The 18,472-nt window shown below is 31.8% G+C and overlaps 1 protein-coding gene and 1 long non-coding RNA gene across 2 annotated transcripts; both read left to right on the forward strand.

Annotated features, from left to right (window-relative positions):
* Positions 1-2,955: 2,955 nt before the first annotated feature.
* On the forward strand, positions 2,956-5,850 carry LOC126705828 (receptor-like protein 7). Its single transcript, XM_050405048.1, has one exon. The coding sequence runs from the start codon at positions 2,956-2,958 to the stop codon at positions 5,848-5,850; it is 2,895 nt and encodes a 964-aa protein (XP_050261005.1).
* A 6,715-nt stretch (positions 5,851-12,565) lies between these two features.
* Positions 12,566-16,284, forward strand: LOC126716002 (uncharacterized). The gene is made up of 4 exons (XR_007651992.1): positions 12,566-12,906; positions 13,779-14,116; positions 15,027-15,122; positions 15,946-16,284. It is a non-coding gene; the product is annotated as an uncharacterized LOC126716002 (long non-coding RNA).
* The last annotated feature ends 2,188 nt before the right edge of the window (positions 16,285-18,472 follow it).

Raw genomic sequence — 18,472 nt, forward strand, 5'->3', positions numbered from 1 at the left:
AGATCCCAGATAATGGGTTAAACCAAACTATATCTATGCAAACTATTAAAAGAAAGAATCTATTTATTCTATGTGCTATTTGCTGGGTTGCTAGCAGTTTTTTTATGAGTATATTCGGGTTGTCACTTTCTTGGAAGGTACAATTTTGGGTTGTTAATAATATTTTTTATCATAATTTACTATCGCTTTCCTTTGTATTTGGAATTGAATGTTTCGTTTCTCATAGGAGAGTCATGATTTTGTTAATAGTTGGGACCATTTGTGATTGCCGCACTAGATAGCTTATATGGGTTTGGAATAGTTGGGACCATTCAGATTTTCTGTTATTGAAGAATTGATTGAGTTTACCTTATAAGTCAATACACTTCGATTTCAAGAGCAGCTTTACGACAGGGTTCTAAACCCTATTTCATGATTTTCATCTCCTCAACACTGGCGAAGGGAGGCTAATGTTGACCCGTTGGGGTTGCCGGTTTGGACTTGCCGATTTTGGTTTCCGATTAGGCTGTCGTTGGGGGCGGGGGTTGGGTGTGGGGGTTTCACAAATGGAGGGAGTGAGGGGTAATTTTGGCCATTAAAAAATGGTTTCCATGCGTACCAATAAATATTTGCAACATGTCTATTTTTTAAAAATTAAAATAATTTAATTCAAGCCAGATACCATATAAGCTTTTTGTCAAGTCACGTAAGGCAAAAACTAACAGAAACAGACAGAGTGACAAAAATTAGAACGTTTTGCCAAGTTTAAAGATGAAAATAGAACTCCTAAAAGTTTAAGAATTAAAAATGAACTTTTGTGATAGTTCAGGGACAATTATGATATTTACTTTATAATTTTAGAGAAAATTTCACGAATGTCTTAAACCCATTTATTAGGAACTATTATGATAAACTTTTTATGAAAAAGAAAAAAGTAACTAACTTTTTTTTTTATAATTTTTTATATTTTTCATGAAAGTGGTATTAAAATTTTTCTAAAACAATCTATTAACAAATGCCTAAAGAATAGCTGTTAACATGACACATAATTTTAATGGCCAATCCAAATAGAATGTAATTAAGTTTCTCTGTGTTTTTTAAAGATAATGCGTGGTACCTTTGTTGAGGAGATAATACATTAGAGAAATATGAAATATCAAATTGTTGGGGGAAAAATCCTAAATCCCCTCAATGTCTATGTGTAAATTCAAAAAATGACTTCCAAGCAATAACAATATTTATGGAAATAAAAATTTCATCAAGTATCAATAGAAACACAACCACACAAGACACCAAATCTTATGTGGAAAACCATCCTGTGTAGAGGGAAAAACCACAGGCAACTCTGAGAAATATCCACTATGAAAATAAAGAATACAACCCTCAAGTTTATGCCAAACTTGAGTCCACAATGAATTGTATATACAACAAATAAATCTCAAGGAATAAATACAATCTCACCACAAATGACAAAACTAGTAGCAAAGATTTTCCTTTGAACACTTTAACTCTCTATGATTGTAGCACGATAGCACCCAAAAGCCTCCAAGAGAACTCCACCAATTTTTCTTTTTCACTCTCACTCACTTTTATTGAGTATCTTTCTCAATTTTGGACTACACCTCTCTCATTGTGGTTCTCTCACAGTTTCAAGGCCGGTTTGGTATGCAAGTTCAAACAATAGTTTTCAGTATTTAAATATTGAATTGTGGGCTCTAAAAAGAAAAGTGTGTTTGGCAGGAGGTTTTTTTTTTTTTTTTTTTTTAATTTTTTTATTAAGAGTGTTTGAGTCACAGTTATCAATTTATGGTGTTTAAAACATGTGTTTTGAAAACTCATCCATACCAATTTTTACTAGTTTTTACTTTTTAGTTTTCAAGTAAGAGCATCCACATTGGTGAAGCCATAAATTTAGCAATATGGTTCCACAAAAAACTATTTTATCTATCTTACCTCCCCACTTTACAAAATACCCAATATAAGCGGTTTTATTTTAGCTTTCAACATAATAAAATAATATAAATAACACAATAGAAAAATATATCTACTACAATAAAATAATATATTCACTACAAAGCAGTATGAACACATTATTAAAATAAAATATTTAATATAAAGTACAACACACAATTTTATATTTTTTTTTTATGAGCTACAGTGCACAGCCAAGTTGTGGAACCAAATTTTTTAGCTTTGGCTCCACCAATGTAGCCATAAATTTATATTTAGTGGTGCTAAAAATAACAATATAGCTTTTTAGCACTACCAATACTAATGCTCTTAGTTGCTGAATGACCTTTTTGTAAATAAGTTAAAAATCAGTGGCCAATTGACAAAACTAAAATTTTTTTTTCCTTTTTTTTTCTCTCACTGGCCCACCACTTGTCCTTTTCTTCTCTATTTTTTTTTCCTTTATTTTTCACTTTCCTTAAATAAAATAGTATTTTTTTTACCACTTTTTATATAAAAAAATATATATACCCATACCAAATACATTATTATGTTTTTTCATATTTTAAAATATGTTATTTAAACTTAGTACTAAACACATTTTTTGTATTATGAATACTTTTAACAAATATTTTCATAAACTTTTTAAATAGCAATTTTTATATCATTTTGAATAACAATACTTCTACACAACGCATGTGTCCTTAGCTTTATCTGTCCGTGTGTGTCTTTCTTTTTCTTCCGTTCTCACTTGCACAAAATGGCTTAATGGCCTTTCTTTTTCTTCATGCCAAAATTAGCATGTCCAACACGCTTAAATTTCCCATCTACTTTGGGAGACAAGCTCGTCAATGAGCAAGTCTATCAACTTGTGTGGGCTGGAACCCACAAATGGTGCCACACACCCAACACAAATATCTAACAATCAGTCCAATAGAAGGGAAGATTCAAACTAAAAGGCCTTCTTTTGCATTCCTTGCCTATATAACAGCAAAAACTCCGTGGTTAATTTAGACTAAAAAAAGTATGGCGTCCTCTTTGTATCGTTTAAAATTTGTGCACTTGCTTTCTTTCCTCTCAACATTTCATCTCATAGCCACTCGCTCGTTTTCCTTTGTACAGCCTCTTTGCCATGGTCATGAAAGGTCTTACTTGCTGCAATTTAAGCAAAACCTTGTCATCAACAAAACTGCTTCCATTGATCCATCGGCTTATCCCAAGGTTGCATCCTGGACATTAGAAGGAAACAACAGTGACTGCTGCTCATGGGATGGGGTAGAGTGTGATGAGTTCATGGGCCATGTCATTGGTCTTGACCTCCATAGCAGCTGTCTCTATGGTTCTATTAACTCTAGCAGTAGCCTTTTCAATCTTGTTCATCTCCAAAGGCTTAATCTTGCTTACAATCATTTTAACTACTCTCAAATTCCATCCACAATTTCCAGTCTATCCAAACTAACATATCTCAATCTCTCTAATTCTTCTTTTTCTAGTCAAATCCCATTAGAATTTTCACAATTGTCCCAAATGTCATCCCTCGATCTTTCTTTCAACCATGATTTGGAAATCAAGAAGCCAAGTCTAGGTCGCCTAGTTGGAAATTTAACCCTTCTAGAAAAACTTGATTTGAGTGGGGTGAACATAATCTCCATTGTGTCTAATATCTTGGCAAATTTGTCTTCTTTAACGTCCCTTCGTCTCAGCAACTGCAAATTGCATGGGGAATTTCCAGTAGGCATCTTTAAGCTTCCAAATTTACGAGTTCTTGATGTGCAATTCAATGAAGGTCTCACAGGTTATCTGCCTGACTTTCAACGGAGTAGTCCCCTTGAGGAAATGATCTTCTCACACACAAGTTTCTCAGGTAAGCTACCTGCTTCAATAGGAAACCTTAGCTCTTTGAATAAAATTGATCTTTATCAGTGCAACTTCTCTGGGTTCATTCCATCTTCACTTGGTAGCCTCATGCATCTAAATTATCTAGACCTTTCTTGTAACACTTTCAAGGGCGACATTCCATCTTCCATTGGAAACCTCATCCAACTTTCTTATGTACACCTTGCACAAAATGAATTGACTGGTCCAATCCCTTTTCAGCTTGCAAACCTAACCCAGTTGACTCACCTTTTTCTATATTATAATTTTATTAGTGGCCAGATCCCTTTTGGGCTTATGAACCTCACCAAATTATCTTTCTTGGACCTTGCGGGCAACCACTTTGAAGGTCAGATTCCAATCTTTAACCTTGAGAATCTTGAACTTCTTGATCTTTCCACAAACAATTTTATTGGCAAAGTGGAGTTCGACAAGTTTGTTAAGCTCAAAAAATTAACTTCCTTGCATCTATCTTATTGTGGGGTGTCATTAATTATTGGTGAAACTAGTGACAATACAACACTTCAAAAGTTTGAAAGTTTAGGATTTGGTAGGTGCAACTTGAGCAAGTTCCCAGACTTCCTAGCAAACCAAGATGAACTAACATGGCTAGTCCTAGACACCAACAACATTCATGGTCAAGTACCGGCATGGTTTTGGAATGTGAGTAAAAAAAATTTAGAGGTTATCGACCTTTCATACAACTTTCTTACAAGCCTCGGTCAACATCCAATTCTTCTTCCTTGGACCCATCTAGCCATTTTAGACCTCACATCTAACAAGCTCCAAGGATCACTTCCAATTCCATCTTTCTCCACCTTGCAATATCGTGTATCAAACAATTCATTCACTGGAAAAATTTCAGAGTTGATTTGTAACATGGGTTCTCTTCAGGTCCTTGATTTGTCAATTAACAACTTAAGTGGTTCACTTCCTCAATGCTTGCACAACTTTGGTGATTCTCTGCTTATATTGGATTTACGGAGGAACACATTTGAAGGAAGCATCCCACAAACTTGGACAAATGGAAGCAAATTAATGATGATTAACTTTAGCCAAAACAAGTTTCAAGGGAGGTTACCAAGATCTTTGGCAAAGTGTATAATGTTGAAGGCCCTTGATTTCAGTAATAACCAATTCAGTGATACTTTTCCCTTATGGTTAGGAAACCTTCCGAATTTAAAGATTCTCATTTTGCGGTCCAACAAATTCTATGGCCCAATAAGGACTCATAAAACAAAATATAAGTTTCCCAGCTTGCAAATCTTTGACCTCTCGTACAATAGTTTTACTGGAAGTTTGCCATTAAAATTCTTTCAATATTCCTATTCTTCCAGATTTGATAGCGCAGACCACTTATCATATATTCAAATAAATTCATCCTTCAGTTTTCAAGGTTACAAATGGTATCAGGAGTATAGTTTTGCAATGATGATGATAAACAAAGGAGTGGTCACGATTTACACGAAGGTTCAAGAATTGTTCACAGCTCTTGATTTCTCAAGTAATAGATTTGACGGAGATATTCCAGAATCCATTGGAAATTTAAATTTAAGAGGCCTTCGTTTGCTCAATTTTTCCAATAACATTCTCACTGGTCAAATCCCACAAGGCTTAAAAAACCTTGTAAATTTGGAATCACTAGACCTTTCTCAAAACAAGCTTTACGGGGAAATCCCACAACAACTAACGCAACTTACTTTCCTGGAATCCTTCAATGTTTCTAATAATCATCTCATGGGACCTGTACCACAAGGAAAACAATTTAACACTTTTCCAAGCAATTCATTTGAAGGAAATCCAGGATTGTGTGGTAGCCCATTGACAAAGAAATGTAAGAACTTTGAGGTTTCACTACCTTCACCTTCAACTCCTGAAGAGAGTCAAGATTTGGGGTCCCCATTTCAATTTGGTTGGAAAATTGTTTTGATTGGGTATGGATTTGGACTAGTTGTTGGAGTGACTATAGGGCAGGTTGTGAGTGCAAGGAATCACGATTGGTTAATGAAGACCTTCAGAAGGAAACTGCAGAGGGGATTGATTTAATTAGCCGGATAGATGTCTTCCAAGGTTATTCATATGTACTCTTTTCAACTTTTTTTTTCCCTGTTGCGTGTGTAACGTAGTGCGCTCCTACCGTTTTTCTTTCTTGTTTTGATGTACGTTGGACTGGCTAGCATTAATGTATTGTATGTTAAAGTAACAATGACTTTGTTGATTTTTCTTTTTCAGATAGACTTTGGTTATTTATGTATGTAATAGAGTTGTTTAATGACCTTAATTTTTTTCTTTATCACTCACTATTAACCACTCTAGAATTGTCATAAAATTTGTAAGACAAATTGTGTCAATAGATTTTCTCTATGGAATAATGCAACTAACTAAAGGTCAATGAATAGTTGGATTTTGCCCACCACGAGTGTTTAAGATATGGATTACCAATGCTTCATTGGAAGTTTATGTTGTGTAGTTTATAAGATTATGGATACTTTTATATACGCCACACAAACGTATCAATCAGTACTAAATATGAACGAACCTTGATTATATACTCTTTTGCAGTATGTGTCAAGTGTGCACATTTTAAAAAAATTGTAGAGATTTTGTTTGAACATTGTGTGAACTGTGAAGTAGTGTACATGTACGAGTGTGAAACAATTATTTTCCTCACCGCATATTCTCTCAGCAGTTTTGCCATATACGCACTTTATCATTTGAATTCTTGAAAGAATCGTATGAGGATAATCTTTCAGCGTCTGACTGTTATCATTACTCAGATAACAGAAAACTATAAGTTTCTATAGTGCTTCAGAAAATAAAAAGTAAAAAATCATAGGAAACAATGGCAGGAGCTTCAAGTTTTATTTCGTTACCTCAAATTTCAAACTCATATTCGGAGAAATTCACACTCCCATTAATATATTTCCGGAAATACCTTTAATGGCTTAGTTAAGAGCCACGAGCCAGGAATGGCTACCATACCAAGCCCTGCCTGCTTCAGTGCTTCTATTCATACTTCAAGTTCAATATTTATTACATAATTTTTTCAAGGGTACCAAACAGAAAATAGTCTGAAAAAATTAATAAAAGAAAAAAAATTGTAAAATAAATTCAAGCTCTTTGAGGAAATTCCACAAATTGCTACATTTCTGTAATTGAGCCATATCAATGTCTACGTCATTAGTGTCCATGTCATTATCCTATTTCCTTTTAATTTTTCTATAATTTTTTTTAACAGTTACTCATTTTTTTAATATTTATACTTTCTCCCCACCTTACCTTTTCATCTCCCCACTTCCTTCTACTTTGATATCATTCTTCATCTTTCCCTTCGTCTTCCCTTATTTTGTCTTTTCTTATTTACACCATTTTACTATAAACTTGTCACTCTCTTCCATTCTTTGTATAGTTTTCCCTCACAAAAAAAAAAGGGTTATTTCTCTCTCTCTCTCTCTCTCTCTCTCTCTCTCTCTCTCTCTCTCAATTTTTTGGTTGATTTTTTTTTTCTTGCATCTATGCTTTAGATTGATAAATTTTGTATTCTTTAGAACTCTACTTTTGGTTGATGCAATTGAATTTTGTATTTTTTTTTTTTTTTTTTTTTTTTTGGTTCTCTTTGATTGTTTATCTACTCTAATCAATTATTTTTACAAAATTGCAAATTACCCTTTAAAACCAGGTTGAACAATATTCAAGATTATAAGAGTTTTTGTCTTTGTCTCTCTCTGGTAGGACTACCATTCTTTTATCAAAGTAGATGAGGATTACAATATATGATGTTGTCTTAAACATTATTGCCAGTACTCTTTTATCAAATTTAATTATTTGGATAAATTGCAAATTACACCCCTAAAATTTGCATGTGATTGGATTTTACATCCTAAAGTTTCATAATTTGGATTTTACCCCCTGAAGTTTGGTGATGTTTGGATTTTACACCCCAACGTTTCAAAATTTAGATTTTACCCCCTACGTTTTAAAAGAGTTTGGATTTTACTTCCTAAAGTTTTGGGGTATTTGGATTTTAAAGTTTCAGAATTTAGAGGTGTAAAATCCAAAAAATCCTAAACTTTAAGAGGTAAAATCCAAGTTTTGAAACGTCAAGGTGTAAAATCCAAACATCCCAAACTTTAGGGGGTAAAATCCAAATTCTGAAACTTCTGAGTGTAAAATTCAATCACTCCCAAACTTTAAGGGTGTAATTTACAATTTACCCTAATTGTTTTCATGGGTTCCAATTAGCTCAACTAGTAAAATTTATGATGGTTGTATAAGAGATCTGAGATTCAATCTTTGTTTACACAAAAAACTGATTAATGTCTTGGTCTAATTACATATAAGCGTTTAATCGCATACATCTGTATAGTAATAAACAAAGTATACAGATTTAGAACTTGGTCTAATAGTTCTCACATTGTAAATATTTTTTATTTTATAAAAAAATTATTGCATTGTATTTTCATACATATCTCACTATATATAATACCCAACTACAAAATATATTTAATTTGTTAGTTGTTACACCACCAAAAAAAAAAACACTTCTAATATAAAACATAACTTCAAATAACATATATTGACTTTTAAAAATATACAATCTAATATATTAATTCAATAATTATCCAATAAAACATATTCATATCAATTTTTTCTGTGCATTGCTCGGGTCTGTAACTAGTTAATGCATTAAACTCGAGACATTCATCATTTGAATCTGTTAACCTTTTACCTTTGAAAAAAAATGATACAATTTGTTCACCATCTTCAGTTTGATCATAATATCCATGGGCATAAGCTCATAGCTTTCACTATTTATGTAGTCATTGAGTCATTGCTCGTGTGGGCTAAGGGGGGCCTCATTGTTGCATGAACTGCAGTGCACCAACAAAAAACACGTCTAGTTTGGGGGTGCCTAATCAACTTTTAAGGGGGAAACTCTTCAAGCTTATGCAGAGTACCATGAGTTTTTTTCACAACCTTTGAGGTGATATTGTAATTGATGTATAATAAAAGTGATGTCAGTAGTTGTCCCATATAAATATAAAGTATTATTGGACTTACATGATAAAAGCATATTATGTGACCAATAATACTTTTGTTCCTTTCTCAAAAAAAGAAATAATACTTTTGTTGACTGTTAAGACCAAATTAGTAATTATAAAATTTTGAAATGAATAATGAACTTAAATTAAAGTTCTAGAAACTTTTAATGAACATTTTAATCGAAGTAGTGTTTTTGAACTTATATAAAATTAATTGTCATTTAAAGTAAACTATATTAATAATTTTATATATTTATATACCACCATACGATAAAAGGAGTAAAAACGAGAAGAAGAAGAAAAAAAGGTAAACTTACTTTAAATTACATAATATATTGAATTTTGCAATCTAACAAAGAACTGTTACAATATTAAGAGTCTTATAACTCAATTGTCACATTCTAGTTCTTTTAAAGAAAATGTCTAGGATTCAAACATTCCCAACCCCACCTATCAATTTATCAAAAACAACCATCACAAGTTCTGGGCTGGTTCATGACAACCAAATTTAGTATCACCTATGTTACCACTCTGGCCCAATAAATTGAAAATTCTATTTGCAACTATAGGTTACTTTCAAATTTCAACCGAAGGAAATAGCTTAATAAAGGGGAATATATAAATATATATATATTATCAATATTAGTCAAAGAAAATGGATGGGATAATTCGTATCGTGGATTTAAGATGTGACCCACTTTCTGATGGGCTAATACTCGAATACACGTCAGCCCAAAAGCTTTTTCAGTTCATTATTCCCGTTGGAGTGTTTGGGATAAGAGCAATGGCTGGTAGGTGGTAGATTTGGCTACACAAATTTTTTTCCTCTTTCCATTTATATCTTTTCAATAGGGGTGTGCATAGGTCGGATTAAGGAGATTTTTTGACCCAACTCACCATGATAGGTCAAAAAAATTCAACCTAATCCAATCCATCACATAAGTCCAACCTAGCCCAACCCACATGGGTTGGGTTGAACCCATGGGTTGGACAAATTTTTTATTATTATTATTATTAAAAAAACTCAAAGATTAGTATCAATGTAACTCCTTAAAGGCAAACAATACTAATGACTAAACAACAATAGTAATTTACTAAGGTTTGAACTAATTGGCTTTTATATAAGATAGGAAGAGCTGATTATTTTAAAATTTTTATTAATTATATAAAATATTTTAAATATATGGGTGGGTCGGGTCAGGTTTGGTGGGTTTGGAATTTTATGACCTGAACCCAACCCGATTCACTATAAAAAAAAAATATTTGTAATCCAACCCAACCCACCAAGCCCTAAAAACTGACCCAACCCGGCGGGTTGGGTTGGGTTGGGTCGGTTTTGGCAGGTTGGTGGGTTGGCTGCACACCCCTACTTTTCAACTTTTATATCTTTCATTCTTTTGCTAAGCTTTTACACATTTGTGATCGAATTCTTTTACTTTCTCTAAAAAAAATCTTATCACATTTTCACTGACAAGTTAACAAGTTGATGAGCTAGTTTGCCATAAACCAAAATAAAAGAATAAGAAAAAAATAATATTTGAATTCACAATTCAAAAGAAACTTGTTGTGAAAATGTCATGAGAATTTGTTGTCTCTAAACTTTCTCATTGTGCTAAGACAAAAACCATAAATCTATATATTTAGTAAATTTTTGTGGTGTTATATAATTGTATTGACCCATATTCAAATTCAAATCTAGCCATGCTAAAAATACTTTATTGTCAAGAACTTTGTATTTTTTTTTTTTAATACAAAATAGAATTTCTACTCTAATATAATCTAAGTGTATATGTGTGTAAAGCTCACTTTTGGAGACTTGAACCCCGACCTTTGCCCCTCACACCCCACAAACATTTATACTTGTGGAGTGACCACTACACTAAGGGTTTTGAAATGAAAATAATAATAAGAACTTTGTATTTCACTTGACACTTTTTGGTGTTTTCAATAAAGACATTCAAGATTTAAATTCTTTTTCTCAACTATTGAATTATTTAAAAAAAAAATTTAAGGAAAATTAATTTGTAATGCCCTTACATGCATACTAGCATATTTAAGAAAGACTATAATTAAATGTTCATGTCTAAGTTTAACGTTATCAATGTTCTTTTCTTAATTTTGTCAATTCTGAAAAACCCATCCAATATTTCATTTATAATATGCAAATTGCTCAATTGCTCAAACATGCTAAATAGTCACTACATTTTTTTGTAATAAATTATTAAAATTAAATCCTGAGTATACTAAAATGGTGTTGCAGCGTGGCAATTTTTTCACTGAAGTTTATAATTAAGTTAATGATAAGTTTGATTAAAAAAGTGGATTAGTTTCAAAAATTAGCTTCCATTATAAAATTCAATTGATTTTTTTTTTTTTGCTTTATTTATATTAACTATTTTATTATTCTATTTCTAAAATATTTATGAAATATTTTTCTTTATTTTGAATATGAATTTAAATTAAATTAAAAACTATTATATAGATTACACTTGTGTGTGACCGATAGATTGAAAGCACATCTAATGGAGGTGGAAAATGTACACTAAGGCATTGAGCCTTCAATTATAACTACACCATTTTCAAAGTACGAATAAGTATTTCGATTAAAAAAAAAATCCTTTTAAATTACTTATTCTGATTCATAACCCAAATTATTACTAAGCTTTGTTTTGATAATAAGAGGTGTATTTGGGCCTACACTTTACAGATTGATGCCCAGGTCAGAGATAAACTTCTTTAAGGATCTTGAATTCTAGACCTAATGGTCCGCTGTTTTCCAAGCCATGAGGGACTGGAAAAATAGTTCAGTTTCTTCTATAGAATGAATTAGTGTCAGGTATGGAGAAAAATTTGTATTTAGTGCACAAAATTTTTACTTTTACTGTGCTTAAGAGAGATAATTAGTAAGCAGCTTTACCATCAATTTTGTTTGGAGAGGCTGATTCCCAAATTCTAACGTGACACGCTGCTTTTGGTGAAATGTACTAACCATCGTACATGTTGGAAGCGAAAATAAATAAATTGGTGACATAAAACAGTTCAATTTCTTCGATAGCATGAATCATCCTCACTCAATTGATAATTATAATTGTAGATCTGATTCTTCACTTAGTATTCACCCATAGCAGCCCAACTATACACAAACTCATGCTGAATCTGAGATAAGGAAGGCTAGGAGGCTACGGTTGGTTTAAAGAAGCTAGAGAAAGGAGGCAATCTGAGCTGGTGGAGTGAAAGGAAGGAAGAGCTCAATGCAAACGAGTCAAGGAAGTAGAATGAGAGAGAAGGTGAAATTAAAGCACACTTTGACTCTTCAAGTTTGGGTTGTTTTCCTTTTGACCCTTTACATTTCAAAATTTTTATTTTGACCTCTCATGTTTTATTTTATTTTCATATTGGCCCTACCGTCCATTTCCTTTGATAACTGACTGTTTTATAATATGTTTTTCTATTTACAACAATGAAATTCTTACATTCCACAACATTTTAGAACTAGTATTTGACATTGTAACAATGCTTGAAAGGTTGGAGTCTTCATTATCATATTAGTGTTGTATATACAAGAGTCTGTATCATATTCGCGAAATGGATAAAGAAGCCAACAGTACTCCTTAGTTATGTTATCTATATATATATATATAACCGAAGCTTTTGAAGCTCCCACAAATTTCCACGTCAGCATTATTTTAAAAAAAAAAAACAAAAATTCCAATTTTTTTTTTTAAAAACCCCGATAATACATAAAACCCAATAATACCAAAAAAAAAACTAAATTCTGATTTTCTATTTCTCCCGTTCCCCTTCTCCTTCCCCGTTCCACTTCTTTGTCATAAAAAACCTCTGTTTCTCTTCAACACAAAAAACCCGATAATGACTTTCTTCTCCATTGTTTCACAAACATGAGAACAACGACTACACAATGCACTCGGCAGAGAGGCTCCACAACACCATTGAGATCTGTGGCGGATTGACCCAAGAGACAACTCTCCACTTCCACCCATTTGCACGGATGGGTTTGCTTGAAGGTTTTCTCTCTCTCTTTGGAACACTGGTAATTCAGGTTTTTCTCTCTCACTCTTTGGGTTTTCAATTTTGGTAGATATATAGATTCAAATTGCTTCTTAAAATTTTCCACTCCTACTTAGGGTTTTGGTTTTAGGTTTTTGAATTTCTTGATTAGTTTATTTTTATGATTAATCGATGGGCAGTCCTAACCATTTAATCTGTTTACATAGGTTGTTGAAATTAAACATCTGTTAGCATCCGCCTCTGTTTTCTTTCAAACCCACTTAGTGTTTTAATTAAAATTTTCCACTCCTACTTAGGGTTTTGGTTTTAGGTTTTTGAATTTCTTGATTAGTTTATTTGTATGATTAATCGATGGGTAGTCCTAACCATTTAATATGTTTACATAGGTTGTTGAAATTAAACATTTGTTAGCATCCGCCTATGTTTTCTTTCAAACCCACTTAGGGTTTTAATTAAAATTTTCCACTCCTACTTAGGGTTTTGGTTTTAGGTTTTTGAATTTCTTGATTAGTTTATTTTTACGATTAATCGATGGGCAGTCCTAACCATTTAATCTGTTTACATAGGTTGTTGAAATTAAATAATATTGGTTTCTTTTGAATTGTATGTACTAATTGATTTTTCTGATTGATTTTGTTGAATTTTGGTCTGTGTATGTGATTCAAATTTGAGAAAATTTTTAGTTGAAATTTCAGATACAGTAGGTTTGGATAGATTAGTGGTTGATTAGAGTTTAAATTTCGTGTTTTTGATGACCAAGTTTATGGATACCCAGATTTGTTTTTATTTTTTATGGATGACCAAGTTTGTGATTTTTTAGGGATATTTCTAGGTTTTGCATGTTGGTTTGTATTACTTGATGGATGCAATCAGGCTAAGACAGACAGGTTTTTCTGTTGACAGCTTAGGCGACATGGGGGAGGCATTGCTTACTTGAGTGGCAATGCTTCTGCTCTGTCCCTGTGTAGATACTATTTCATTTGATGGAGATCAATAATGATTATTCTAATGAAGCCACAAACGTCATTGCTTTTCAAGTAGTCATGGGTTATGCACCTGGCTTCATTTTGATCCAGGGGTTCCGATTCAAGAGTACATGTCTTAAATGCACACAGGGGAAATACTCTAGACAGCCACAGGCTTATGCATTTCGCTGGGCAACAGGGTCTTGATAAGCAACATAATCTTATGGAGGTGCTCTCTCTTGGTTACTTCACTCAGGCAAAATTTATTGGTGACAAGTAAGTTGGGCTGTAATGTTTGATCTTTATATTTTCTAAATGTTTAGGCTGTTTGCATAAATTTTATTTTCCTGTAAACAATTCTTAAAATTATTTTTCTTATAGATTGATGTTTTGTTTAACATGAATACCATGTAGAATGCACCCCTCCTCCTCCAAAAAATAAAAATAAATTCTTTCAAAGATCATGAGTTATTAGAGACTAAACAACTGGACAGATCTTCATTTTGACTTTAGCTCCACATGTTTAACTCACTTATCAAAATAAAATTGTAGGAAATTTATTGCTTTCTAGAACCAAAATTTCTGCAATTATTGACCATTCTACTTTAGTTTGACATGGCATTGGCAGTCAACTAAAATTGCTGGTCCCCAGCAGTTTGTGCAATGAGTCACTTCTTTGCATAAAATATAGATTAAAGCTTCTTAGATTGTGGAAGAATCTATTGCAGAGAGATAATTAGAGTCAAAGCAATTATGTTGCTGCTGCAATTCTTATAATTCTTTTGAATAAGAGTATGAAATTGAAACTTTGAAAGTTTTTTGCCTGTTTGTTGTTGGTGATTCTAACTACCGGAAAATTTCATTTATTGTTGTTTTGGTTGTCATCAGTTGTCTCATGAAAGAAAAGCTTTAATCAATTTGAATATTTTTAGTGGAAATTGAGCTATGGGTTTGAATTTTTTATGATTCATATGTTAGAAATTGAGATTGGTATTGATGGTGAGATAAGTTTATATAGTAGAAAGGAGATTAATTGAATCATAATGGTCTCTAAGGTTATCAATTTGAAAGTTTAAGGGATATTGATAAGTAGGTTTGATTTTTTAATGATTAGAGTTTTGAACATAATGGTTTCTTCTATTAACGTTTCTTGAATGTTGGCTGAAAATTGGATTCCTATGGCTAGATTGCTGAATAAATATATTGCTTGAAATTCATTCTCTCTCAATCGCGCTATAGTCTGCCCCCTCAATCTTTGCCTTTTATCAACGCCACCACCAAGGTTTGCTACTTTCCTCTAATGTTTTTTTTTTTAAATTTTTCTAGCCTACTTATGTATAAAATATATGATAGTTGGCCATCACGAAACCTTCTTGAAGGTTTTCCAAAAAGGGTTTCACTATTGGGTCTATGAATCTCTATCAAAATTATTGAAAAAAGATGGAACTTTTCAATCAAATATTATTGGCCTTCTCTTTAAATATTGTTGCAACAAAGGAATGAGCACACATGCTGCTGATACAGTCAACTTCCAAGGAATGATTTATAAGTTATTGGTGAATATGTCAAATATCTGCAAAATTTTCACAATCACTAAATCAGTTTTGCTTCCGACCGTTATGTATAACATTTTATACTTCAAAATAGTCAACATTCATCATTAAGTTTACTTCCAATCAAAAAAAAAGTTTGTACATACCTCATTATGAGACATCCGTAGGAAACATGGATCAGTAGAACTCCCGTTTATTGCTATAAACAATTTTTTTTTTTCAGTAGAACATCTTTGTCCAAGTTTTACTTGAGTGTACAATTTGAAAAATATTACTTTTGTTAGGTGCCCGAAGAAGTCGTCCTTCCTGTGCAAGTAGAAAATCTGAATGGAATAGAATTTGTTTTCCAAATACAACTAAATGACTATAATCATAAGTATGGATGGGAATTCTACACTCTCAAGAAAGTTTTTGAATCTTTTGAAAATACAGACAAAGCAATTTAGCTTGATAAAATGTCAAAAGCATGTATTTTTTAATATAACAAAATTACAAATTAGATATTTAATTTGTTTATGTTGTAATACATTTATCAACCTGTTTTATTGTCAGGCTTACATCAGTGATACTTCAAATGAATGCAGTAGCAACTTATCAAGTGAACAAGGTAATGATTCTACAAAGTTTCAAAAAGTTGATGTTCAAAGCAATGTGCAACTCACACCAACATCTATGCTCAAGGAAAACAAAAGGACATATTTAGTGACTATTACAAAGCAACAAAGGAAGAAGATACAAAAAACACTTTTTAAAGTTTTTTTTTTTTTTTTCAATTTATTTGAAATAATGATTAAGTAGTTCTTTAAATTTGTGTTTCATACATTTTATGGATAATTGAGGATGTTAAAGATTTAATTCTTCATTTTATTTTAAACTTAAGTTTGATTTCTATTTTTAATTACGTAATTTAATGTTTCATATCAAAGATAGGAAACTATAAGATTGGAATTCTAATGTACAATCAAAGAGGAAGAGAAAAAGAACATTTTATATCTTTATACACAATAGCTTTCCCGTGCATCGCACGGGTTAGCGACTAGTATATATATATATATATATATATATATTGGTTAAATTAATTTAAACGCGTACAGCATGTTCAGATGTCGGCTGTTTGGTATCTAAGAAAAAAGTTAATTAAGGAAGAAATATACACTTTTCTTTCCTTCATAACCAATTAAATTCATTTTGAAAAGATAGCTTTGGTTAATTTAGTTTTACATAAAATATATGGTGGCCTTTCCAAGAATAATTAAGCAAATTTCTTGCTCATAAATTCAATTTGCTGTGACAGTTTGGATGCCTAGCAGATTTGTTTTCATCTCCCAAAGGGTAACAAGTTTCTTTGTAACCCAAGACACAACTAATATGTATTACATCTATCAAAGTATCAAAAGCCCTTTGGTGCCATAACATGTATTCCATCTTTCAGTGGCATAACCTGTAAGGTCCTTACGCCCCAGCTTTTTGGGAAAAAAAAAAAAAAGGGTAATGGTCAGATATTTTTGGGACCACACGTGCCCCACCACTCTTCCACACCATCACCGAATCTCTTGGCCGGTCAACAAGGATCTTCTATACTTTCTATTTCTTTTTTCTTTTTCTTTTTTTCTTTTTCTTTTTTGGAGGAACGTCTTCTATACTTTGTTTTCTTTTTCTTTTTCTTATACTCACAAATACAAACACTCATCTCACTCTCTCATCCTCTCCCACCGGTATACCCCCTTTCCCACCATCTCCACCATCATTTTTTTGGCAAGATCACCGGAAAATCTTTAAAAACCTCTAAACACATTCACATCTTTTATTTGAGGTAAAATTTCTAATCCTTTTGGTGAGTTTTATATTTTGCTTGAGGTTATATTTTTATTTAAGTTTTGATAATGATATCCATGTGATTTATGAGTTTTGTAAGTGATATATATGTGTTTATGTGTATGAGTTTTGTCTTGGTGGATTTATTTGATGAGTGGGTTTGTATTTTTACCATGATGGCTATCTAAGTGGTGAAGATTTGGGGGTTTTGGGTTTTTAATGTGAAATAAATGGTAAATATAATTTTTATTGATTATTTGGTGTTAGTTAAAGTTCTAAATTGTTTGTTTTGAAGGATATTGTGATTTTGCTTTCACAGGTCTCTTAATGATGTTATATAAATTTTATGGAAGCTAGTCATAATGTTGGAAATGATATTGAATGGGTTAATTTTATAAATTAGAGTCTATGCCTTGTAAATTAAATTGTTAAGAAACTTTGGAAATAGAATACATTATTTATGAGGTTAAGTGCTAGGCTTGCCTAATTAAGTGCTTATTTGACAATTCCTAATTTGTTGCTAGATATAATTTTCAAGCTTTATGCTTATTGTGATAGGTTTGCTTGATATTGTTTAAGTTTTAGCTAATAAATTTTAGAGCTTAGAGAATTAGGTTTTTTGCAGGTTGTAAGGTAAGTAACTTTTAATGAGATTTTTGGAAAATAACCATATTGTATAAACGTTGTTTTTTAGTCAAACATATTTTGGAAAATTATATATGGATATATGTTTTTTTTTAAACGTTGTGTTATGACCCTATTATATATTGTTATATATGAAAAATGCATCATATACTTTGTAACCCAAGACACAACTAATATGTATTTCATCTATCAAAGTATCAAAAGGCCTTTGGTGCCTTTCTTCCATCTTTCAGGGGCATAACAAGCAATATTATAAATACCGTTTTAGTGTCCATTTCAATTTGTCTACTGGAATGGAATATTTTGGTACTGACCTATTTCGACATACCATTTTAAACCGTTTCAGAATTACCACTTTTTATATTTATATGTATACATATACACACACACACGTATAATTAATAAAAAAATGTTATTACTCATTGCTATTCTTAAGCCAAATTTTATAAACATAATATCATCATTTAATGAATGTAATATAGTGTTTTAAAATAAATACTACTATAATAATAAAGTGATTAGATTAATTATTTTAAAATTCAAATTTGGGATTTTTGTAAATAAACAAACATGAATACTTATAAACTAGAAACCTTCTAGGAAGCCACCTTTGCACCTA

This window comes from Quercus robur, chromosome 2 (assembly GCF_932294415.1).
Source record: "Quercus robur chromosome 2, dhQueRobu3.1, whole genome shotgun sequence".
In the NCBI taxonomy this organism is placed as follows: domain Eukaryota; kingdom Viridiplantae; phylum Streptophyta; class Magnoliopsida; order Fagales; family Fagaceae; genus Quercus; species Quercus robur.